At 42.5% G+C, this 24,989-nt stretch overlaps 2 protein-coding genes and 1 long non-coding RNA gene across 4 annotated transcripts in view; 2 read left to right on the forward strand and 1 right to left on the reverse strand.

Moving 5' to 3' along the window:
* The window catches only part of SLC25A27 (solute carrier family 25 member 27), a 30,960-nt gene extending 27,249 nt beyond the window's left edge, over window positions 1-3,711 (forward strand). The window contains exon 9 of the mRNA XM_042986504.1: window positions 3,543-3,711. Within this exon, the coding sequence (XP_042842438.1) occupies window positions 3,543-3,611 (69 nt within the window). The 3' untranslated portion in view covers window positions 3,612-3,711. The remainder of the gene's footprint in view (window positions 1-3,542) is intronic.
* LOC122238647 lies at window positions 680-7,687 on the reverse strand. 2 transcript variants are annotated; one of them, XR_006217673.1, is made up of 3 exons: window positions 7,252-7,687; window positions 2,639-2,757; window positions 680-904 (listed from the first exon to the last, which is right to left on the reverse strand). It is a non-coding gene; the product is annotated as an uncharacterized LOC122238647 (long non-coding RNA). The 2 variants fall into 2 exon arrangements; XR_006217672.1 differs by lacking the exon at window positions 2,639-2,757.
* Window positions 7,688-8,129: 442 nt separating this feature from the next.
* On the forward strand, window positions 8,130-23,763 carry TDRD6 (tudor domain containing 6). Its single transcript, XM_007085305.3, has 4 exons — window positions 8,130-14,410; window positions 16,901-17,025; window positions 19,007-19,096; window positions 23,161-23,763. The coding sequence occupies exons 1-4, from the start codon at window positions 8,311-8,313 to the stop codon at window positions 23,182-23,184; spliced, it is 6,339 nt and encodes a 2,112-aa protein (XP_007085367.2). The 5' UTR covers window positions 8,130-8,310; the 3' UTR covers window positions 23,185-23,763.
* The last annotated feature ends 1,226 nt before the right edge of the window (window positions 23,764-24,989 follow it).

Raw genomic sequence — 24,989 nt, forward strand, 5'->3', positions numbered from 1 at the left:
TCTGGCCTGAACCTTACTCCATTTTGACAAAGCTTCCTGCCTAGTGAGAAGTATAAATTGCCTGTGATATATGGTTATGTCTCTAATCATCAGATCAAACCCTTTTTCTTACTTTATAAAGGTGAGAGATTTCTTCAGATTGACCTGTATACCACCTGCTCCCACACCCACAGACAGTGGGCATTTCTGGATAGATGGATACAGTTGTAAGTAGAGGCTATGACTGTCAACATAGGAAAACTCAAAACGCTTGGACCCAAGAAAGACAGTGGAGTTGACCAAACAGAATTTGTTGTCATGGACATGGGTGATGTTGAGCCACAAAAAAAAAGTTTACAAGTGCTCTGTGGTTGCACTAATGTATAATCACTGCCATTTAAAAGAGGATGTATACTTTAAATATATATTTTAATGTGATGTACGAATATGCAGTGGCTTATTGTTTTTCTATGAAATTTTCAGATTGTGGAGTTTAATCAAAATCTGTTGGTGGTCTACTTTTCCATTGCATCTGTCAATCTGTGTGAATTGAGTTGTTAAATATATTTAAAATAATATTGTGTTCTTAAATTCCCAAGTGTTCTGCATTGGGACCACTTTGGGGGACTCTTGGGTTTTCATGTTTTATAACTTTTAAAATTAAGTAAAGACTGGATCAAAATATGCAAACTGGACCATGAAAAGTTTGTTTAGCTTTATTCTTTGAGGGGTATGGGGGTAAAAACACTGCTTAAGTACTGAGTACTATTCCTTGATCTCTGGATTCAACATGAATAATTGGAATTTTTAAACCTGAAGTGACTCCTTGGGATCATCTGGTTTAACCTTCTCATTGTACATGTTGTGAAACAGAGGGCCAGAGAAGTAGAGATGTTCATGCTCATAGGTCACTTGATAGCAGAGCCTGAATAAAAATACAGATCTCCTAATTATTATTACTATAATTGGCAGTTATTATATTCTAATTAGGTATACAGCAAATGCCTTATGTTATCTTCACAACAACCCAGTCCAGTGCTCTTGAATCTTCTAAAAGTAGATTTTTCTTTACGCATTTTTTTTTGTCTCGTACATTTTAAATAAATTTGAATGGTCTTTAATCCAAATTTTAGAATGCAGTCACCATGCCTTATCTCGAGCATTAAGACCCTCCATAATCTGACCAAATCCTTTATATCCAACACATATGTCTCTTCCCATTTCATACTTTTCCAGTGAAGTCATTTTCATTAATGTATCTTGGAATTTCACTTTATTTATACCAACTTGAAATCATCTTGATCTGCTTCAAAGTAATCCACAGTAAATAAAAAGGAATTAAAATTTCAGTAAAGACGTAACCATTTCAATCTCACTTTCTTATACTAATACTGTATGTAGTATTTATCTTCAGTATTGATAATAACTAACATTTAAGTTTGTTTCGCTTCTACCTTCCGCATTTTTCTCTTCCCAAATGATTTTCTCTCATTGAAAAATATATAGCGATTGTTAGTTACATACAATTCTTTGTTCTTTATACATATAAGTGAATTAGCATATATATCTAAATAGAGATAACATTACTGAAATTTGATTTCAGTAAGGAATAAAGTATCTATCAAGTGCTCCAAATCCTATTTGATTATAAGCCACTAGTGGTGGGGCCATGTCTTATTTTTATATACGTCTTTATGCTCATTGGCAGCATTTCTTTGCTGTGAGGTACTCAACAATTTTTTTTTACAGCTACAGATAACATAAATCAATTTTGTCTTCATTATTTTAAGAATGTCCATCATAAGACTAGTCTGAAATTTCTTTCACTTCGCTAAGAAAAAAAGGAAAATTCAGGGAGATTTTAAATGTAAAAAAATGCTATTCTGCCATCATCTTCAATTTTTTAACCACAACATTTATTTACAGTCAAAATAGTTATACATGTTCTTTTCTGTTTGTGAAAACAGATTACCTCCACTGGAAAAAAAAATGCGTATTTTAATATATGAGGGTTAAAAATTGGGTGGGAGGAGGGAAGTATTCAATTCTCTTCTCCTCAGTTAAACTAGGATTCTTTAAAAATGATTACCAAACAAATATATGTTATTATTAAATGCCAGGTAATGTGGAGGAATGATTGAGCTTGAATTCTAAAGACCTATATCCAACTCAGGTTCTACTTATGACAAAGTAGTATAACTAGATTAAGTCCTTTCACTTCTCTTGATTTCCATTCCTTTATAAGATGAAGTGCTGGAACTCTAGAATCTTCTAGAATCTTAACTTGCACATACTTGAAGGGGGCCATTATATTGATGTCATGTGGGGAAAAAAAAAAAAACAAGATTAAAAATTTGTTGGGATTTGCTTTTTCCTGAATTTGATTAACTTCTCATATTTCAAGCTTGGCTAAGGTTTACTCAGGCCTTAAAGTACAATGCAAATTTTTATATAGATGGCCTGCGTCACGGGAAAATCCTCCCTCACAGAGTGGCAGCCTCTTCTTCCTTTAAGCAATACTGGACATGTCACTCTACGTTCTTACCTTCAGCTGCTCCTCATACACACATAATAAAGGCAAAAATCTTTAATACCACGTCCGAGCCCCTCTCAATCTGACTCCAAGCCATTTTCCTAACCTTTGCATTTCACCGCATACCTGCACTCCACCTTCCTGCAAAGGCATTCCTCCACTTCTTTCTCTGGAGCTGTTCTTCACTTGGCCGCTTCTCATGCCACGTTCCCACTGTGTGCTCCCGTCACCACTGCCCATTCATCCTCAGGTTGGGGTTAAAGCCTACTTTAATATCTAGAATGACCTCCGGAGACTTCCACATTTGCAACACCTCTGTGCTCCCATTGCCTCCCCTCCTAAGAACACATGACTGTGTATATGGATTTATGCCTCCTTCCCCCGTACAGAATGAACTGCTTGCAAGCAAGGACCATGTAATACATCTCTGTTTCTCTTAAAACTCCAAATAGAAGCCACTCAGAAGGTATTTGTTGCATTCAGAGAATTTTTGGGGGGTGGAGAGAGAAAAACATTTATGCACACACAGGATTCTTTAAAAACGATTCCCCCAAAATATATATGATTACTAAATGCCAGGTCGTGTGGAGGAATGATTGAGCATCAATTCTAAAGACCTTATATCCATAAAAACTCATGTGTTGTTTTCCTCCTACCTTCAGAATAATTGTGTTGGGTCAGTAACACTTGATTTCATGAGATTCTTCACCAAACCAACTGTTTAGCTGCATTTTCAAAAGATCGTGTGTTTTTGAACGTACGTAATTATTACAATGTTTACGAAGTAGTCATCAGTTTAATAGCTATTCCACAAAACTCTAGGGTTTAACACAAAGTATTTGGTGAGTTAATAGTTAATAATGGGACAAGTTTATATTATTCATTTTAGAGTGTGTATGGAAATTACATCACTATTTTGGCCTTCGTTGGTGCCATACAAATGCACATTTACCCGCTCAAGTGTTTTATTATTTCTGAATTTTGAGGAATACGTGATTATTTTTCTCTCCCCGTACTTTACCCCCAACAGGCTGCTGTGATTGTCAACAGCAGCAGGAGCCACTCTGAAGGTTTGATAAAAGCAGATGAAGAGGCTTAAAGATGTCTGTTTGCTGAAAATATCTGGTAACAAACAGGAATATATGTGAGTAAATATAGCGCCTTATTCTGATTTTTAAAATAAATGTTTTAAAAACGCCTGATGGGTTGTAAAAGGTTTTGTTGTGTCCTGGTGCGGCTTTGCCCTGGTGTTATTTTTAAATGATGATAATAAATTTAGAGATGATTTTTAAGTCTTAATCTGTACTTTTCACAACTGAAATAAAAACAGGCTTAATTTAGATGTCAGCTTTGAAATATTAGCAAAAAGGATGCTCCTACCTTGTCACTACAAGCTTGTTAATTTATAATAAATCCAGCTCTGCCATTGACCCAGTTTTCCTATTAATTCGGTTTTGCTGGGACTAGAAAGGATATCTAATAAATTACAGTGATGGACATGATCACTGGCTGAGGATCGAAGGGGAAAATAACGCTGGAATTCCTTGAAACATTGGAGAATCAGCTCTCCTTTTTAAATACCATATTTTACTTTGATTTCAAAATACTATTCCCTCCTGCTGCTTCCTATTTTGCAGTCTCTATTGGCTATTTCTTTGCTGCACAGTACTTAAATTTTGGTTCTTCGGGGTTCTGTTCTTGGCCCTCTTGCTAACTGTCACTCTCTCTGTCTCTCGGGAGAGTCCTGCAGTTCTGTGACTCCAGCTACTACACTTAGGCTGGGAATTCGTGAACATTTACCATTACTCAATAAATGGCAGATGCTCCCATCATCTGTCTTCCTGGTTCTTACTCGTTCTCAAGTTTCGATCATGTTCCCTCAGCTGCCAACTATATACCTCCTCCAGGAGGGCCACAGTCCTTGTGAGCTGAACTTTCCCAATATTACAACAGTACTTTTTGTACACATCCTTCCTCCCTGTCCTTTAAAATCTGGTCCTGCTCCAGGATTCTCTGTGGCACTAGAAACTCACCAACACAACCAAGAAACCTCAGGACAGCCCTGACTTTTTTTTTTTTTATTGTCCCAAATGCTTAAATCTGTTTATAAAAAAGACCACTACAGACCAACGTCTTTTATGAACATAGGTGCAAAATTCATGAGTACCACTTCATACCCATGAGGATGGCTGTTAAAAACAACAACAGAAAATAACAAGTGCTGGTGAGAATGTGGGGAAACGTGGCTGATGAGAATGTAAAACTATACAAAACAGTGTAGAGGTTCCTCAAAAAAAAACTGAACATGGCATTATCGTATGACCCAGCAATCCGGGTCTAGGTCCCTACCCCAAAGAATTGAAATCAGGGACTTGAACAGCTACTTGCACACCAATGTCCATAGCAGCGTTTTTCACAGAGCCAAAAGGTGGAAACCCAAATGTCTGCTGACAGACGATGTATGAAGGGATAAACAAAATGTGGTGTGTGTGTGTGTGTGTGTGTGTGTGTGTGTGTGTGTGTGTGCACGCGCACGCGCACACACACAATGTAATATTACTCCACCTTAAAAAGCAGGGGAATTCTGAGACATGCTGCAACACGGATGAATCTTGAAAACGTGGTGCCGAGTGAAGTAAGCCAGGCAGAAACGGACACAGACCGTATGATCCTACTTATGGGAGATAACCCGGGGTAACCGAATTCATAGAAAGGAGAATCGTGGTTACTAATGGGCTGGAATGGGAGAGAATGAGAAGTCTGTGTTTAATGGCTACAGAGTTTGGGATGAGGAAAACGTTCTGGAGATGGACGGTGGTAGCAGGAGCTTAATCCTCACGGCACAGTGGTCTGATTTTTTAAGCTCCCTGTCCAGCAGCAGAGCAATGCAGGGCAAATAAAGCTACCTCCCCCAGACACAGAAGAGGGGGGACATTGGGAACATCTGGGAGGATGGGAGGAACAGGTTCTCAGCCCATTATAGCCACATGATATGCCCTGACATTCAGAAGTCAAGGCACTGAGCCATGGAAGGAGGTTAGGAGACAAGTTCAACAGAAGACAGAAGTCATTTCCTCTATCTACAGCCCTGTGCTCTCTGTAAGGGTTTGGTTATACTGCTTGAGCTGAAACAGAGAATTGAAACCTCCATTATTCCGTGGGATGATCAAACAATTCCAGATGATAATAAGACCATTTTATAATGAACTCCTTCCTTCCACCATAAAGGACACAGTGCCAGATAATCTGCTTATTCTCTTGTTCAACATTTATTGCGTGCTGACTAAAAGTTCAGTACTGTGCTAGGCCCTGAGAATATAAAAAATGAGAGGAGTTCTTGCCTTTAAGAAGTTCATACCCGGGTAAAAAGGAGAAATAGTAAACAATTGCATGGCGTGACATCATATGTCACAAAAACTAAATGTAACAGAGGGGGCGGGGGGCTAGCCAGTTCTGCCTGGGTGAATAGTAGAGTCACGAAGAGAGACATTTGAGCTACATCTTGCTATATTTTTTTAACGTTTATTTTTGAGAAGGAGAGAGAGACAGAGCACACGCGGGGGCAGGGGCAGAGGGACAGAGACACAGAATCTGAAGCAGGCTCCAGGCTCTGAGCTGTCAGCACAGAGCCTGACGTGGGGCTGGAACCACAAACCGGGAGATCATGACCTGAGCCGAAGTCAGAAGCTTAACTGACTGAACCACCCAGGTACCCCTAGATCTTGCTAGATGTTTTTAAATCAAATGTTTTTCTTCCATCATGAATATAAAACATTACAGAAAAATTGGAAACCGAAACTGAATTGTCAAGGATGAGTTTATCAGATAAAAATCTAACTTCTTAAAGAAACCAAATGATTCTTGTATTTATTCATCCAGCAAGTACTTACTGTGTCAGCCCCATGTTAGGTCCCAGGAATGCAACCAACATTTATTGCCACAAGGAGTGTTTAAGTTGGCAGGATGCCAAAGTGCTCAAAGCCAACGGCAACACAATGTGAAAGTGCCATTAAAAAGTATGGGGGGAGAAGGCTGGGGGATACTCAGTCTCTAGTCCCCTCAGACTGAGGGGATGCTCATTCCCTAGAGCATGTGCCTCTTGATCCCAGGGATATGAGTTGAAGCCCCACCTAGAGCTTACTTTAAAAAAATAAATATTAAAAAAAAAAAAAAACTTGAAAGAAGTAAGCATGGGAGGTTTTGGCAGAAGGAGGTTACTTCTAACCTGGATAGATTGAAAACGCTGAGATTTAATAGCCCAGGATTATATTAAGAACTGTCTTGATTTTATTTACATTGTATTTGATGGTATTTCTTTTTCTTTTTTCTTGTTTTAATTTTTTTCATGCTTATTTTTTGAAATAGAGAGAGAGCAGGGGAGGGGCAGAGAGAGAGAGAGAGAGAGAGAGAGAGAGAAAGAGAGAAGCACAGAATCTGAAGCAGGTGCAGGCTCTGAGCTGTCAGCACACAGCTGGGAGGGACCAGAGAACCCACAAACCGTGAGATCGTGACCTGGGTGAAGACCCACCCTTAACCGACTGAGCCACCCAGGCGCCCCTTGATGATATTTCAAAATGTGAAGGAGTGACACGAGAAACTCCCACGAACGTGACTGGCTTTGCGAATGAACAAAAATCTATTCTAGGCATATGTCTGGGAGCTACTCACAGTCCCCCCGACCACCACCACCCTGCACTTTCCCCTTCCACTCCCTCCCCCTGCAGTCTTCTAAGGGTTACCTTGCTAAGATTTCAATGAGGGAACAGAACAAGAGGACAGCCAAGAGGTCCCCTGCCGTAGTAGATACAGCAAGATACCAAGCCGTGTTTCTTCCGTTCCTCTAGACCTCCTTTTGTTAAGTCCGGTTCTGCGCTAGCCCTGTGAGTAAAAGAATAAATGCCTGCAAAACCGAGAAGCCGGAATTAGGCCAAAAAAAGCAGAGCAAGTCAAGCCCAGTAGCTGTGGGGAAGATGTAACAGTCTCCAAATACATTCATACTTTACTGTAACCCTCTTAACAACTTCATCAATTCAAGCTACTAAACAGGTTCAAGAAGAGGGTAAGCAACTTGCTCAACGTCACAACACCGAAAGGGGAATGGGCCGCACGCAAGCACCCCGCCCGCGGGACGCAGGGGCATCCCGGTCGGCCTCCGCCCTTGAGCCCCGGGCCCTCTGAGCGTTAGGCCCTAACGCCCAGGCACGTGCCCTCGGCGCCCCCAGGTCTCCTCCCGTTCCTTCGGAGCCTAGCATGGGCACACGGGGCTCCAGCAGCACTAGGTGGACGGCCAAGAGCCAGCCCCCCTTCGGTGTCGCCCCCCACCCCCACCCCGCCCTCCGCCAGGCCCGCCCACTGCGCCCTCCGCGACGGAAGGCGCTCTTTCGAGAAGTAGGTTGGATCGCGACCCCGCCACCGCGTGGCCCCGGGAACAGCCCTCCCAGCCCCTTCGGCAAACCCGCAGGCCTCGCCCCGAGCCGCGCCGGGGCCCAGCTCCCCCGCGCCGCGCCGCGCCCGCGGGCCCGGCGGGCCTCCCGCGCCCGGAAGTGGGGCGCCGCGCGCTGCAAATGCCTGCGCGGCGCGACCGCGGCGGTTGGTCCCGCCGCCGGTCTTACCAGTCGGCGCGAGTCCCGGAGATCCGGCGTCGGGGATCTCGCCGTGGGGGCGCCTCGCCGGGCGTCCTGCCCGGTCCCTCTGTGCCGGGAGCCTGGGGCCGTGGGGCCGTCCCTCCCGCGGCACGGGTGCGGGGGCGCTGGCGGGCCTGGCGGCTGGGTGCGCCAGCGCGGAACCGCGCCGCGGAGATGTCCTCGACGCCCGGGCTGCCCACCCCGGGGACCTCGCTGGTCCTGCGGGTGTCGTTCGTGGACGTGCGCCCTGAGGTGATCCCCGTGCAGCTCTGGGGGCTGGTGGGCGAGCGGCGGGAGGAGTACTTGCGCCTGAACCGGGAGATTCAGGAAGCGGCGGCCACGCGCCTCCCGTGGGCGCCGGGCAGCGCCACGGCCTCTCCGGGCGAGCTGTGCCTGGTGCAGGTGGGGCTCGTATGGCACCGCTGCCGCGTGGTCAGCCAGCAGGCGCAGGAGAGCCGCGTCTTCCTGCTCGACGAGGGCCGCACCGTCACGGCGGACGCGGGCTCCCTGGCGCCGGGGCGCAGCGAGTTCTTCCACCTGCCCTCCGAGGTGCTGGGCTGCGTGCTGGCCGGCCTGGTGCCGGCGGGCGGCGGCGGCGGCGCGGGCGGGGGCGAGCCCCAGCACTGGCCGCCCGGCGCCGTGGACTTCCTCAGCAGCCTGCAGGGCGGGCAGGTGCACGGGCGCGTGCTGGACGTGCTGCTGCTCCATCGCCTGGTCCTTCTGGAGGTGCCCGGGCTGTCGCAGCAGATGCAGGAGCTCAGCCTGGCGCGGCAGGTGCCCGACAGCCTCTTCCGCTCGCTGCTCAAGCGCTACGTGACGGCGGCCGCTGCCGGCCTAGGCTCGGGGGCCCGGGTCCTCCCGCGAGTCCCTCCGAAGCAGGAGCACCCTGGCCTGGACTATTTCTACCCGCAGCTGCAGCTGGGCGTGACGGAGCCGGTGGTGGTGACCCAGGTGTGCCACCCCCACCGCATTCACTGCCAGCTCCGGAGCCTCTCGCAGGAGATCCACCGCCTGTCCGAGAGCATGGCCCAGATATACTGGGGTTCCACGGGGACGGGGGATGAGAACTCTACCAGTGCCACCCGGGAGGAGAGGGAGGAGAGCCCAGACAAGCCTGGCTCTCCGTGTGCCTCCTGTGGGTTGGACGGACATTGGTACAGAGCGCTCTTGCTGGAGACGTTTCGGCCCCAGCGCTGTGCCCAGGTGCTCCACGTAGACTATGGAAGGAAGGAGTTAGTGAGCTGCAGCAGTCTCCGCTACTTGCTGCCCGAGTATTTTCGAATGCCCGTGGTGACCTACCCCTGTGCCTTGTATGGGCTCTGGGACGGTGGGAGAGGCTGGTCTCGGTCACAGGTGGGTGACCTGAAGACACTGATACTGGGCCAGGCGGTGAATGCCAAGATTGAATTTTACTGTTCCTTTGAGCACGTGTATTATGTCACTCTGTATGGAGAAGATGGGACCAACCTGAACTGTGTATTCGGGCTACAGTCCTGTTGCCTGGCCGACCAATTCCTGCAGAGCCAGGGAAGGGAGGAGGAGGAGGAGGAAGGGGAAGAAGAGGAGGAAGAGGAGAAGGGACAAGCCACAGCTCTTCAGTCTCAGTCTCCTGCTGAAGAAGCGGATGAAGAGATTCCACTCCCGGCCTTAAGATCTACCAGGTTGAAGATAAACGCCTTCTATGATGCCCAGGTAGAGTTTGTTAAAAATCCGTCCGAGTTTTGGATTAGGTTGAGGAAGCACAACGGCACCTTCAGCAAGCTGATGAGGAGGATGTGCAGGTTCTATTCCTCAGCCAGTAAGCTGGAGGGGGTGGTGTTGAAACCCAAACCCGATGACCTTTGCTGTGTCAAATGGAAAGAGAACGGCTATTATCGGGCCATGGTCACCAGATTAGATGACAAGAGTGTGGCCGTATTCCTAGTTGACCGGGGCAGTTTGGAAAATGTGGATTGGTACGACGTGAGGATGCTGCTTCCTCAGTTTAGACGACTGCCAGTGTTGGCTCTGAGGTGCACGCTGGCCGATATTTGGCCTTTGGGGAAAAGCTGGAGCCAGGAGGCAGTTTCCTTTTTCAAAAAGACTGTGCTCCACAAAGAATTGGTTATCCATGTCCTTGATAAGCAGGATAAGCAATATGTTATTGAGATTCTTGATGAATCAAGAACAGGGGAAGAAAACATTAGTAAGGTAATGGCTCAAGCCGGATATGCAAAATATCAGGAATTTGAAACACAGGAGAACATTCCCGTAAGTGCCCATTCTCCAGGGCATGTTTCAAACCATTTTACTGCCAAGAATAACAAAATCTCTCCTGCCAAGAGGGGAGACGTAGAACAGAAGGCCCAGAGAGACAACACAACTAGCTCTGTTGCAGAAATTTTGACTGATCCACCAGTCGCTGCAGGTACCCCAGCTGGACTAGTGGTGCAGGAGAAAGAAAAAAGAGTATCTGTTTATTCTCCTCTAGTGCAGAACTTCCTGGAAATTACGCCAGACTCTTCTTGTAAAGGAGAGGTGAGAGTCGGAAGTACAGTAGGAGTCAAAGTGTCTTCTGTTGAAAACCCTGGCTACTTCTGGTGCCAGCTGACCAGGAACATTCAAGACTTTAAAACTTTGATGTGTGATATCCAGGACTACTGCGAGAATACAGCTGCTCCTTACCAGGGGACCGCCCCCGCTTGTCTGGCAAAACGCACGGTAAATGGAAAATGGTCCAGAGCTGTGATCCGCGGGGCACAATCTTCACAGCGCGTCAGAGTAATGTTTGTAGATTATGGAGACGAAGATGTGGTAGCTGTGAAGAATATTTGCTCAATTAGGGAAGAGTTTCTCAAGGTGAAGGCTCAGGCTTTTCGGTGCAGTCTTTATAATTTAATTCAACCAAGGGGTCAAAATCCTTTTGCTTGGAATGAAAAGGCAATCCAAGCTTTTAGGGAATTTGTAGACAACGCATGGGAAGACAATCTCGAGTTGAAATGCACAGTATTTGCTTTGGCTTCAGCGCATGACGAAGAGCTGTTTAACATAGTGGATTTGCTAACACCGTTTCAGAGTGCCTGCCACTTTTTGGTAGAAAAGAGACTCGCAAGGCCAGTGAAACTTCAGAAGCCCCTGGAGTCCTCCGTTCAGCTACATTCTTACTACTATTCGACACACGAGATGAAAATTGGAAGTGAAGAATTGGTGTATATAACGCATGTGGATGACCCTTGGACATTTTATTGCCAACTGGGAAGAAACGCAAATATTTTAGAACAGTTGTCCTGTAATATTACACAATTGAGTAAAGTTTTGCCGAATTTAAAAACATCCCCCTTGACCCCTGGAACCTTGTGCCTTGCCAGGTACACTGATGGAAACTGGTATAGGGGGATGACAATAGGAAAAGAACCAAAGAAAGTCTTTTTTGTTGATTTTGGAAACATACATGTGGTAACCAGCGATGATCTGCTTCCGCTACCTAAGGATGCGTATGATGTCTTACTTCTGCCCATGCAAGCTGTTAAGTGTTCATTGTCTGACATACCCGCTCACATACCAGACGAAATTACAACATGGTTCCAGGAGACTGTTTTAGATAAGTCATTGAAGGCTTTGGTGGTGGCAAAAGATCCAGATGGGAGACTGATTATAGAACTCTATGACGACAGTATCCAAATCAACGCTAATATCAATGAGAAGTTAGGGTTACTTGGCTACAAGGGTGGGACAAGAAAAAAAGAAGAAAGCAAAGATCTCCTCACCGCGACAGAAACTCTTGAAGTAAAGAAGGAAAATCTCAAGTTGTCACCTACGGAGTATTCAAGTAGATCAGTAGAGAACTCTGCATTATGTAACATGGAGATCTTGGGAGAACCACACAAATCTAAGACCAGCCCAGCATGTAGGGAACCCAAGCTTTTACGAAGTTTGACCAAGACAAACTTCGTCACTCAGTATCAGGACTCCGTGGGAAATAAAGATAATCAAATGTGTCCCTTCACAGCCAAGAAGAAAGAAGAAAGTTTTGCTGAGTCGCCTTTGAAAGCCACAAGACTAGAAGCTACCCTTTCAGAGAGAAACATAGGAGATTCGTGTAACAAAGATTTGCCTCTAAAATTTTCTGAGCTCCCTCAGAAGATTATAATGCCTGGCTTTAAAACAGTGGTGTATGTTTCCCACATAAATGACCTTTCAGACTTTTATGTTCAACTAACAGATGACGAAGCTGAAATCACTAGTCTTTCAGAGAGATTAAACGATGTTAGGACCAGGCCAGAATTTTATTCAGGTCCACCTTTGCAGAGAGGAGATGTAACATGTGCCATTTTTCCAGAAGACAGTTTGTGGTATCGGGCTGTGGTCAGGGAACAACAACCCAATGACCTTCTGTGTGTACAGTTTATAGATTATGGCAATGTTTCTGTGGTCCATACTAACAAGATAGGTAAGCTGGACCTTCTTAACGCACTGGTACCAGCCCTGTGCATTCACTGCTCCTTGAGAGGACTTTGGGCTCCTGAGATTTTAAACTGTAAGGCAGTGACGCGTTACTTTTCCCGAAGGACAGACGAGGTTCAAATAAGATGTGAATTTGTTCAGTTCCAAGACAGATGGGAAGTTATTCTTGCTGATGAACATGGGATCATAGCAGAAGACATGATTAGCAGATATGCTTTCAGTGAAAAATCTCAAGTAGGACTTTCTGACCAAATCATTAAAGGTGCCTGTTCAAAGTCTGTCCACAAAACAGACATTGGCACTTCACTGTTTCTTAACTGGTACAACCCAAATATGAAGATGATAAGAGCATACGCCACGGTGATAGATGGACCTGAATATTTTTGGTGTCAGTTTGCTGATACCGAGAAACTTCAGTTTTTAGAAGCAGAAGTACAAACCGCTGGAGAACAAGTAACGGCTTGGAGGAGTTGTGTGCCATGCCCTCATATCGGAGATCCTTGCATAGTGAGATATAGAGAAGATGGGCATTATTACAGGGCACTTATCACCAATATTTGCGATGATTATCTGGTATCTGTCAGGCTTGTGGACTTTGGAAACGTCGAAGACTGCGTGGACCCCAAAGCACTCTGGAATATCCCTTCTGAACTCTTGGTGGTTCCCATGCAAGCCTTTCCATGTTGCCTCTCAGGATTTAATATTTCAGAAGGTGCGTGCCCTCAAGAGGGAAATGACTATTTTTATGAAATAGTAACAGAAGATGTGTTGGAGATAACAATATTAGAAATCAAAAGGGATGTTTGTAATATCCCTTTAGCAATCGTTGACTTGAAAAGCAAAGGCGAAAGTATTAACCAGAAGATGAAGAAATATTCTAAGATTGGCATCAGTAACAGTGATCTGCCCTATGAAAAACATGACCCGGAGATAAAGGGAGCTCTGGGGTCCCTCAGTCCTGAGGTTGGATTTAAGAAACCAAGTAGTAAAGCTGGACAAGAGAAAGCCCTATATGTCGAGTCACAGACAGATGAGCTCTCTGAAAGAACTGAAAAAGATTTAAACATCACTGAAGCCAAACCAACTAAGTTCTATGACCCTGACACTGACAACCTTTTTGAAGCTTTCGAAAACCCATGCAAAGATAAAATTGGCGTCGAGGTACTGGAAGGTAAAAGAGAGTGCCGTCTGGTCGATGAAGCAAAGTTTAATGATAAACACCTCATGACAGGATTTAACACGTTACTACCACTGCAGGCTAGTGAAACAAAGGAGATATTAGAACTGAACTCACTTGAGGTGCCACTTTCTCCTGATGATGAATCAAAAGAGTTCCTGGAGCTGGAGTCCATTGAGTTACAGCATTCTCTAGTCGGGGATGAAGAAAAAGAGCCAGGCCGGGTGCCTCCACTTGTGCCCCTCCCCCAAGGCTGTGACACAGAAGCCACCCTGCATCCGTTTACAGTGCAGCTTCCCCTCAACTGTGAATCTGAGAAACAGCCGGAACTAGAATTACCCACAGCCCAGCTGTGTTTAGACGACAAAATAAACCCTTTGTCTCTACCAGTTGGTCAGAGAGCCCAAGACCCCATGTGCGCTGAGGACACAAGGAAGTCAAGCTGTATGGAATGTTTTGACGACCAGCCTAGGTTACCCTTGCACCTACACGGAAGGAATTGCGATCCCAACAGGCAAATTGAAATGAACATATATAAAGAAGAATTTACAGAGTACAAAAGCAGAGATGCCATTTCACCACTGACTCTGTTCTCCGAAGAAGAATCCAGAGACGGAAGGAAGCGCAATAATGCTTTACAAGATCATGTCTCAGGTATGTAATTTCTTATACTTTTACTTAACTTAGTGTTTTTCAAAAAATACCTACTTGTCTTAAAGACAATAATTCTTATTTACTTTTTGCCTTGTTTTTTTCTTAATTTTTTGGGGAAAAGATTAAAACCTGAAAAGAGAATCAGATTTGGATTTCATGACGAGCATTTTAAGTGTGGGGAGATGAAGTTGCGAAATCAATGTAGAACCATACCTTGTAGGCTGGATGAAATGCTGCTAAATTATTAATTTTGTGTTTAAGAATAAAATGCTTAGAATCAGTGTTTCCAAAAAGTAATCAGGTTTCAAATGTAAGCAAATAATCTTTAAAATCAAAAGTTCCGTTTTTTGGTAAGTCTTAAAAAAACATGTTGTTCCTTTGCTAAGCACTACTGTAGGCGTGAATTGACGATAGGGATCATTTTTGCAGAGTTTTCAAATTTAACCATTTTGTTTCATGCATACACCTTGTCATTTATTTCGAAACCCCTAAACAAACACTAGATTTGGGGAGCTTATAGTAACCAAGCAAGAGACCGGCCATGAGTAAATATTGCAGAAAATTTAGTATGAACTTTTTAAGTAAGCTACATGTACTGCCGTTTTCTTTCTACTTAATAAGATTTAAAAGTTACATGAAATGGGGGCCCCTGGGTGGCTCAGTTGGCTGAGCATCCAACTCTTGATTTGGGCTCAGGTCGTGATCCCAGAGTCGTGGGACTGAGCCCCACGTCTGGCTCCGCGCGGAGCATGGAGTGTGTTTAAGATTCTCACACTCTAAATTAAACAAGCAAACAAACAAACAAACAAAACAAAGTTACACGAAATGCCTAACTTTTAGGGTTTGGGAAATAATCAATGTTAGACTTCTTATATGTCAATTTTTACTTATTATCATTATTATTATTATTTTTTTTATCTGAGAGAGAGAATGTGTCCTGGGGGGTGGGGGGAGGGTGGGCAGAGGTGGGAGAGAGAGAGAATCTTAGATGGTCTCCATGCTCAGCACAGAGCTCGATCCCAAGACCCTGGGATCATGAGCTGAGCCGAAATCAAGGGTCGGACGCTGAACCGACCGAGCCAGGTGCCCCATATGTCAATTTTTAGATTATTAAATTTGAGCCATCGTACAAAATAGAGAAAACAGTAGTCTAGGGAGAATGAAAATCTCCCATATCACCATAAGCCTGCCACTATTAAAACTGCAGTGCACTTCTTTCCTTTTGTCTTTCACCCTGTGTCTATTTACATACAGTTTAAAGAACTAAATAGAAATCACATTATTGGGGCGCCTGGGTGGCTTGGTCGGTTAAGCATCTGACTCTGGCTCAGGTCATGATCTCAGCGCTTGTGAGTTCGAGCCCCGCGTCGGGCTCTGTGCTGACAGCTCAGAGCCTGGAACCTGTTTCGGATTCTGTGTCTCTCTCTCTCTCTGCCCCTCCCCTGGTCATGATCTCAGCGCTTGTGAGTTCGAGCCCCGCGTCGGGCTCTGTGCTGACAGCTCAGAGCCTGGAACCTGTTTCGGATTCTGTGTCTCTCTCTCTCTCTGCCCCTCCCCTGGTCATGACCTCAGCGCTTGTGAGTTCGAGCCCCGCGTCGGGCTCTGTGCTGACAGCTCAGAGCCTGGAACCTGTTTCGGATTCTGTGTCTCTCTCTCTCTCTGCCCCTCCCCTGTTCATGCTCTGTCTCTCTCTGTCTCAAAAATAAATAAACGTTAAAAAAAAAAAAAGAAATCATATTATCATAGTGTCAAATCCTGCATTTTAATCCCTTAAACATGTTTTCAAAATATTTTAACTCTCTAGGATTCCATTCAGTGGCTGTACTACAATTCATTTAAATATTACCCTAGGTTTTTAGTCCCCCTTGCCACATTTTATTAATAATAAGTAATAGCTCTGTGATAAGAATGTCTACCAATTTGTAATATGCTGCTTCAGAAACAGCTGTTGTAACCATAGACCACATCGCATGTGGCAACAATAACCAGCTGCCAACAGTAAGTTTCGAAGTCAGGAATCAGATTCATATATTTTTTTTTAATGTTTTACTTATTTTTGAGAAAGAGAGAGAGACAGAGCATAAGCGAGGGAGGGGCAGAGAGAGAGAGGGACACAGAATCCAGAGCAGGCTCCAGGCTCTGAGCTGTCGGCACAGAGCCCGACGCGGGGCTCGAACTCACAAGCGCTGAGATCATGACCTGAGCCGAAGTTGGACGCCCAACCAACTGAGCCACCCAGGCGCCCCCAGATTCATATTCTTAAAAGACGCATCACATCATGCTGGTATTTTTTGAAGAAAGCGATAAGGAATTTTATTGGGAAAGGGCCCTGGAAGAATTTAAAATAAAATCCAGGAAAAGATACAGACTGAGACCATCCATGACCTTGATTATATAGGAATAGTCAATGCAGATAAGAAAATGCTTTGCTTGTGTATTTAACATCAAGGGATTAAGAGGTACACACTGAGTCTTTATTCAATTTGGCAGCTCAAGCAGAGAAGACCTACACTCTGGAAGGATTTGCTGTTGGATCCAAGTGTGTTGTGTGGTCAAGTCTAAGAAACACATGGTCTAAATGTGAGATTCTGGAAATAGGTGAAGAAGGCACAAGGGTAAGTGAAATGGAAGCACTTTATCTCAAAAGATACTGACTGTTGAGGAAATTTTAGCCAACTTTACCACACTAGAAAATGCACTTGAACAGACGTTTACCTGATCATTCCCCTTAAAAATTTGGTGCAGTGCAGAACTCATCTCGAAGGTCAGATGTAAGCATCCTGGCAAGAAATCATCCCCGACTCTTGTATCTCCCTTGCCTCTGAAATCCTATCAGTCACCAAATCCTATCAGTCACACTTTCCACTTCTTATCACTTAGTTAAAACTTGTTACACCTACTGTCACTGCCTTGGTGTGAAGTCCCTTATTTTACAAGTGGATTACTCTATTAACCTATTTTGGTTTACTTCTTCTAGTGTTCCTTCAGCTGAGTCTCTACACTACCAGTGTGACACTTGTCAGATGCAAATCTGACGGCAGGATTCCTGTGTGTAAAACTTCTTGGGGACGTCCAGTTGATTGAGTTTCTCCTGTGGTCCCAAAAAACCACCTGTGTCAGAATCACCTGGTGGGTTTCTTAAGCTGTAGATTCCTGCACCTTGCCCTGGCTGGCTACTACAGAATTTCTGGGGGTAGGACCAGGAATGAGCATTCTCTTACCATTAAAATTTGAGAGCCACTGGTCTAGGATAGAAAAGCCAAGCCGTGCTCACTAACATGGCATGGTCCTCTAGGGGACCTGAGGTCTTCTAGGGCTGAGTGTCCGTATTCTTCTCCAGTCTTAGGTTCACTCCTTTGTGTTTTGTAACTTATATTGGATGGGCACCAAATTGCTTGCTTTCTCTTATATATATCATTCCCCAGGGCTTCTTCAATATATTTCATAATGCAGATCCAGTCACTTGTATTCTATCCCCCTCCCACACTGGCTCATTTTCACTTTTATTTTTATTTTGTTATTATTTTATTTTTAGATAGGCCTTATTTTTGGAAGAGTTTTAGGTTACAGAAAAATCATGAAGATAGTACAAAGACACCTAATTTCCACTATTGTTTTTTTTGTTGTTTTTTTTTAATTTTACATCCAAATTAGTTAGCATCTAGTGCAACAATGATTTCAGGAGTAGATTCCTTAGTGCCCCTTAGCCATTTAGCCCATCCCCCCTCCCACACCCCTCCCGTAACCCTCAGCTGGTTCTCCGTATTTATGAGTCTCTTCTGTTTTGTCCCCCTCCCTGTTTTTACCTTATTTTTGTTTCCCTTCCCTTATGTTCCTCTGTTTTGTCTCTTAGAGTCCTCATATGAGTGAAGTCATATGATTTTTGTCTTTCTCTGACTGACTAATTTCACTTAGCATCATACCCTCCAGTTCCATCCACGTAGTTGCAATATTTTTATTTTTTGGAGAGAGGAGAGAGTGTGAGCAGGAGAGAGGGACAGAGGGAGAGAGAGAATGAATCTTAAACAGGCTCTGTGCTCAGCGAGGAGCCCAATGCAGGGCTTAATCCCATGATCCTGGAATCATGGCCTGAGCTGAAATCAAGAACCAGACTCTCGCCAACTGATCCACCTGAGTGCCCCGATTTTCACTTATTTTTGGAAGATTTTCATTGCGTCTTCATTTTCGTCTTGCATTGCCTCTTCCAGGGAGCATTCACTAGCATTATTTCTAAATCTCTCCATCTCTTCACCCTCCCCACACACCAAAAACTTTATACCTATATTATATTCCCGTTTCTCCTGCTACAGAGGTCTGTACTTACTACGATGTAATGATCTGCTTAGAGATCTGTTTCTCCACAAAATGTTGAGCTTCTTAAGATCTCATTTTTAGCTACCTTTGATATCTAGGCATACTCAATATGTTTTTTGACCAGAAGTTCCATAGAGTTAAAAGCGTAAAGTTGAAGTTTAATAAAATTATTTTCATTGCCTTTTGAGGTATTTCAGTTGAAGAAGGATTGCCATGATCCATAAATCAGTTACAGTTTTTGGAAACTACCAAGTTTTATTAAATACCTTTTTTCTCTTGTAGGTTTTGAACCTTTCAAATGGTATGGAGGAGATAGTGAACCCTGAGAATGTCTGGAATGGCATACCCAAATTAGATAAGAGTCCATCTGAGGTATGGATATAAATACTAATTAATGAGAGCATTGTGTTTCATTTTGAAAGGTAGTTTAAACTATTTCCAAAGCCCTTGTGTTTGGGAATAATCAAGAAAAAAGAATACTAATACTGGAATTAATGACAATGAAAAGGAGCAATAACAAAATCAGTGATTCTGGACTTTATGCCAAGCATCCCTTTGGGCAAACTGGTTATTAATGTTTTATACCTTGATTTGGGGAAGAGGGGGATTTTAAAAATGAAAATTGTTTGGTGTCTGAGATCTTTATAAAATACATCTGATGTAGAAAATCTGGAAAAATGGCAAATTTGAAACAAAGTATCTATCACCTATAATACATCCATCTAAGACAAAGAGCTTGATCGGTTTCATTTTATTTCATAATTTTTCTGTTTATATGGAATGTACGTATGTCATCGAAATGTTTTGTGCATAATTGATTTCATTCTGCATAGTTTTATATTTTGTGTTCTGTGTTCTATATTTTATATTTTGTGTTCAATTTCCCACGCCATTATAATATCTGGGCATTTGAGTTTATTCTGTTTGACATTTGTTGACGTTTTTACTTTAAAATATGTATCTGATAGTTCCAATATCTGTTCGCCTCAGGGCTTGCCATCTACTGATCACCTTGAAATATGATTAGCTTTTCCTAGTTCTTTGTATGTTGAGTAATTTTGGATTATGTCCCAAATGTTTTGAACATTATGTTGCAAGACTTTGGATCCTATCAAAATCTTCTAGAAAATATTGAAGTCTTTATTTTAGCAGGTGGTCAACCCAGTTGGGTTCATACCACAAGTTCTGTCTCTCCTTCTTTGCTTGTGGGTTCCAATGTCAGTTTAGTTTTCAGAGACTTTGCTTTGGTGTTTGCATCCGCCCAGAGCACAAGCCTCCCAGGGACTTAGGTAGCAGTTTATATAGTAGATCGGCTGTTAAAGATTGCTATCTTTAGTTGGTTCTCTTCTGCATATGCATAGTTGAGGGTTGACCTTGGGATTTATATCAGTTCATTTATAGTATCAGGGGTTCATATTTTTCAATTCCTTTTCTCTCTGAGATTTCCTCCACACTTGCTGGCCTCAAGGATCTTCTTTATTATTATTATTATTATTATTAATGTTTATTCATTTTTGAGAGACACAGAGTGTGAATGGGAGAGGGGCAGAGAGAGAGGGAGACACAGAATCTGAAGCAGGCTCCAGGCTCTGAGCTGTCAACACAGAGCCCGACGCAGGGCTCGAACTCAAGAACTGTGAGATCATGACCTGAGCTGAAGTTGAGTGCTTAACTGACTGAGCCACCCAGGTGTCCCTCAAGGATCTTCTTTAATCCAGCTCCTAGGGGCTCTTTTTCTTGTTCCTCTAGACAGAGAGTATGTTTCTCTCAAGGTTTCCTTCTTTGCTGTCATGCAGTTCTGTTTCACTGAGCCTGCCTTTGGAGTGAAGCAGAGAGAGAAACAAGAAAAATCAATCCCCACCCCCCATTTCCAGATAACAAACAGCCCTTTTCCCGTTCCACTGGTCAGAGTCTTCTCTCAGACTTTCAGTTGGGGCTGCTCTCATGACAGGGTCAGAAGGTAAAAAAGAAAAATAGTGAAGAGATTTCCCATTCATTCGTCACTTTCTAGCATTCAGGGGGCCTCTTTTCCCAATCTGCTGGCTAGAAATAGGGATCTCCCTCAGAGTTTTGCCATCCACACAGGCTGGGCAGCTCTGATTTGGTCCAGGCTCAAGTCAAAACTAAGAGACAAAGAAGGAAAAAAATAAGGAAAGGAAAGGAGAGGAGAGGAGAGGAATGAAGAGGAGAGGAGAGAAGAAGGAGGGGAGGGGAGGGAGGAGGAAGAAGGAAGGAAGGAAGGAAGGAAGGAAGGAAGGAAGGAAGGAAGGAAGGAAGGAAACATCTGTGAATCCACCCCTGTTATGAGTCATTATTCAGGTTTTTACTTCAGTCCTCAATCTGCCTGTTCCTATTTACTTTTCAGAGCCCACGGTTACTTTTTGTATACTTTCCAGAATTTTTAGTTGTAGCAAGTATAAGAGAGGCAGGCTATAGTCAACTTACTCCATCTTGGCCACAGCCAGAAGGCCATAGTTGCATAATCTTATATGACACAAATGGTCAGTCATTTGTTAAACCATTTCTTGTAGTGGTGCACATTTAAGTCATTTGAAATCTTTCCACTATGAAAAACCACTGAACATCTTTCTTCGCCTTCTTATATTAATTTCATGTTTTTGTTTACTTGTCAAAAATAACAGCTTGCTTCACTTAGGTTGCATAAGTATTTACTAAAGTTTTTCTTTTACATTCTGATCTTTTCCGTTCATTACTTTTCAAGAATCCACAGCCAAATGCATAGATGTACACATATGGGATTCTATTTGGATAAACTACCCTATGCCTGCCAAATAGAGAACTATGTAAGGCAACTCAGAGTGTTCATAAGATAGTATAGACACAACTGGCTTTTACATCAGTTAGCAAATATAGAAGCTACTTATGGATAAGGCTTTACTTTTTAAAATTTGGTTATTAATTTTATTTATTAAATGATCCTTTCCTCAAATTTGAAGGAACTCTTAGATATGTGTCTACAAATAAGCTGGTTTTCCTTTACAAGTGGATATTGTGAGGTATTAAATTATGCATGACTTTTTTGGTCAAGTCACTGTGATCTGACTGCATTTTTTAAGGATTTTTTTTGTATCTGAGAGATTTCATTTTATTGTAAGAATATGTCTCATGAATCAATTTCTGTATAGACTTCATGCATACACACAATGCTATTATTTGTTGAAAGGAATATAGGAGAAATAGCCCTCTTGAGTAAGTCTTTAGTAAAGGATCTGTGGCTCACCGTGGATAATGTGTTTGCATAGGAGCCCTTTGAGAAAGGCATCAGACACCAAAGTTGTGGGAGATTGGGAGCTGAAAATTGGAAAAGGCTACTTTACTCCCGGTATGGGACGCTCCAGTAGAGATGTTCCAGAGAAATGAGTATTGGAAGGATAGAAAATGTTCTTGGGTGATTCTTCACTACAAAATCAGATCGCCACACTTTCAAGAGGCTTAGTTTTTCATTGTTTACCATTTTTTTCTGGCTTATCTACGGTCCCTTTCTGATTTTAATCATTTTGTGTCTGTAACAAAGAATTGGTGGTAATGCAAAGGTTCCTTTTGTTAGGCTGTATTCCAAACAGTGGGGAAAGATCTCTACTTCATGTCATTAGATTGCACTACAATCGAAGGTGATTTGTGTTTTTAAAAGAAAATAGCTTTTATCAACAGATTGCCAAGCCTTAAAGGTACCATTATTTTGAATCCTCAAACAAAAATGGTTTATCAATTTCCTTGGATGTTAGTAGTAGAAAATTTTTAGCTAAAAATGTTAAATGTGCATCTGGGAATAAATAACGAAGAAGAGGATTTCTTGAAATATCATAGAAAATTTGTTTGTGGGTTGAATTAATCTTGAAAGTTAAATTGTGAATATGATAAATTTATATTTTAAAGGATTTTAAAGAATTTTCTCAGCGTTGACTAGCTCATACATTCAAGTGAACTTCATATATTAAATGATCTCTCAGAATTTCTTTCTGGGTTTTTAGTTTATCTCGTGATAAGATTCAATTTGTTGGAAGTTACTGGTTATTGCATGATCTTGTTCATAAGTAACACATGGTCCTTAGAACTGAGGTACATTGAGAGTGAAATCCGCTCTTGGTGGCTTTCCCATTATTTGAAAAATACATACTAGTGAAAGAGAACAAAGGACTGTTCAGTTATCAGCTTTACTAACATCATTCTAGAAAAATATAAAATATGCCAGTTATATATTTTAGAGAAACTTTGATAATAGGTAGAGTGTGAGAACCAAAATGCTAAAAGACAAAAAACATTTCTGTAGGAATAATTCTCCATAGAATAATTCTCACCATTTTGAAAGGACATTAAATTTGTTGTGGTAGCACTTGTGTAGATAATTTTCTTGTTTTTCTTTCTCAACTTGAGGTTTCTCTCTCCTCTCTCTCTCTCTCTCTCTTTTTTTCCAGAAAAGGGGTCTGGAGGTGATATAAATTTAACTGTGGATCCATAGACGTGGCCAATCTGTCCGAAACTGCTCTTAAACATGTGGCATCTTGCCCAGACCGGCAGAGTATTTGAGCAAGTCGAGAGCATATGATCACAAGAAGTTGTCATTTTTGAAAACTCTGATATGCACTGAAAACAAAATAGATCTCAGGGCCACTACGAAATGTATTTACAGTGGTTTTGCCGTACATATGGATCTGGGATCTTTCTTCTCCCTTTAAATATGTTATGTTTCTAATCAGTTAGGTGGATTTATTTTGCTAAACAATATGCTAACACATTACTCAAATTTAAAAAAACAAAAAAACAAAAAAAAACAACCCACCCCTATTTCTGTTTCTTTTGAATATAGTGTTTAAATTAAAATAGAAAATGCTAGGTTTATGGCAAGTATATTATATGATACTACTTACAGGGATGGCTTTGTTAGCAATAACTCCTTCAGATTTTTGTTTTGTTTCTGAGCTTTGTCTTGTCAGTCTAGTTAACATTTGATTAATATTCTGTTTGATTTTGGAAGTATTCTAATATGACACAACATTTGAATAAAGTTTCTCCTTAAAGGTGTGGTAGTCTCATTTTATTAAAAAAGAGGGGCGCTGGGGTGGCTCAGTCAGTTAAGATTGCGATTCTTAGTCTTGGCTCAGGTCATGATCTCACAGTTCCTGAGATCAAGCCCCACATTGGGCTCTATGCTGATTGTGCAGAGTCTGCTTGGGATTCTCTCTTTCCCTCTCTCTGTCCCTCTCCGACTTGTTCTCTTTCCCTCCCTCCCTCCATCCCTCCCTCTCTCTCAAAATAAATAAATAAATAAATAGACTTAAAAAAAAATAAAAAGGAGGGGTGCCTGGGCAGCTCAGTCGGTTAAGCGTCTGACTCCAGCTCAGGTCATAATCTCACGGCTCATGAGTTCAAGGCCCGCATCAAGCTCTGTGCTGACAGATCAGAGCCTGGAGCCTGCTCTGGATTCTGTGACTCCCTCTCTCTCTCTGCCCCTTCCCTGCTCATGCTCTGTCTCTCAAAAAATAAATAAATGTTAAAAAAAATTTTTTTAAAGTTAAAAAGGAAATATGGGACACAGCAAAGGCAGTCATAAGAGGGAAGTATATAGCAATCCAGGCCTTCCTAAAGAAGGAAGAAATGTCTCAAACATATAATCTAACCTTACACCTAAAGGAGCTGGAAAAAGAACTGCAAATAAAATCCAAAACCAGCAGAAGAAGGAAAATAATAAAGATTAGAGCGGAAATCAATGATAGAAAAAAAAAAAAAAAAAACAGAACAGATCAACGAAACTAGGGGCTGTTTCTTTGAAAGAATTAACAAAATTGACAAGCCCCTAGCCAGACTTACCAAAAAGAAAAATGAAAGGACCTAAATACATAAAATCATGAATGAAAGAGGAGAGATCACAACCAACACTGCAGAAATACAAACAATAATAAGAGAATATTATGAGCAATTATATGCCAACAAATTGGGCAATCCGGAAGAAATGGATAAATTCCTAGAAACATGTAAACTACCAAAACTGAAACAGGAAGAAACAGAAGATTTGAATAGACCCACAATCAGTAAAAATATGTTGAGTCCGTAATCAAAAATCTCCCAACAAACAAAGAGTCCAGGGCTGGATGACTTCCCAGGGGAATTCTATCAAACATTTAAGGAAGAGTTAATACCTATTCTTTTGAAACTGTTCCAAAAAATAGAAATGGAAGGAAAACTTCCAAACTCATTCTATTAGCCCAGTATTACCTTGATTCCAAAACCAGACAGAGACCCCACT

This window comes from Panthera tigris, chromosome B2 (assembly GCF_018350195.1).
Source record: "Panthera tigris isolate Pti1 chromosome B2, P.tigris_Pti1_mat1.1, whole genome shotgun sequence".
In the NCBI taxonomy this organism is placed as follows: Eukaryota; Metazoa; Chordata; class Mammalia; order Carnivora; family Felidae; genus Panthera; species Panthera tigris.

What these genes read in the sequence shown, in the direction of transcription:
- TDRD6 (XM_007085305.3), top strand. Translation starts at nt 8,311, where the DNA reads ATGTCCTCGACGCCCGGGCTGCCCACCCCGGGGACCTCGCTGGTCCTG. An exon ending in TAGGTGAAGAAGGCACAAGG is followed by an intron (nt 17,026 to 19,006) that starts GTAAGTGAAATG and finishes TTTCTCTTGTAG; the next exon opens with GTTTTGAACCTTTCAAATGG. An exon ending in TAGATAAGAGTCCATCTGAG is followed by an intron (nt 19,097 to 23,160) that starts GTATGGATATAA and finishes CTTTTTTTCCAG; the next exon opens with AAAAGGGGTCTGGAGGTGAT.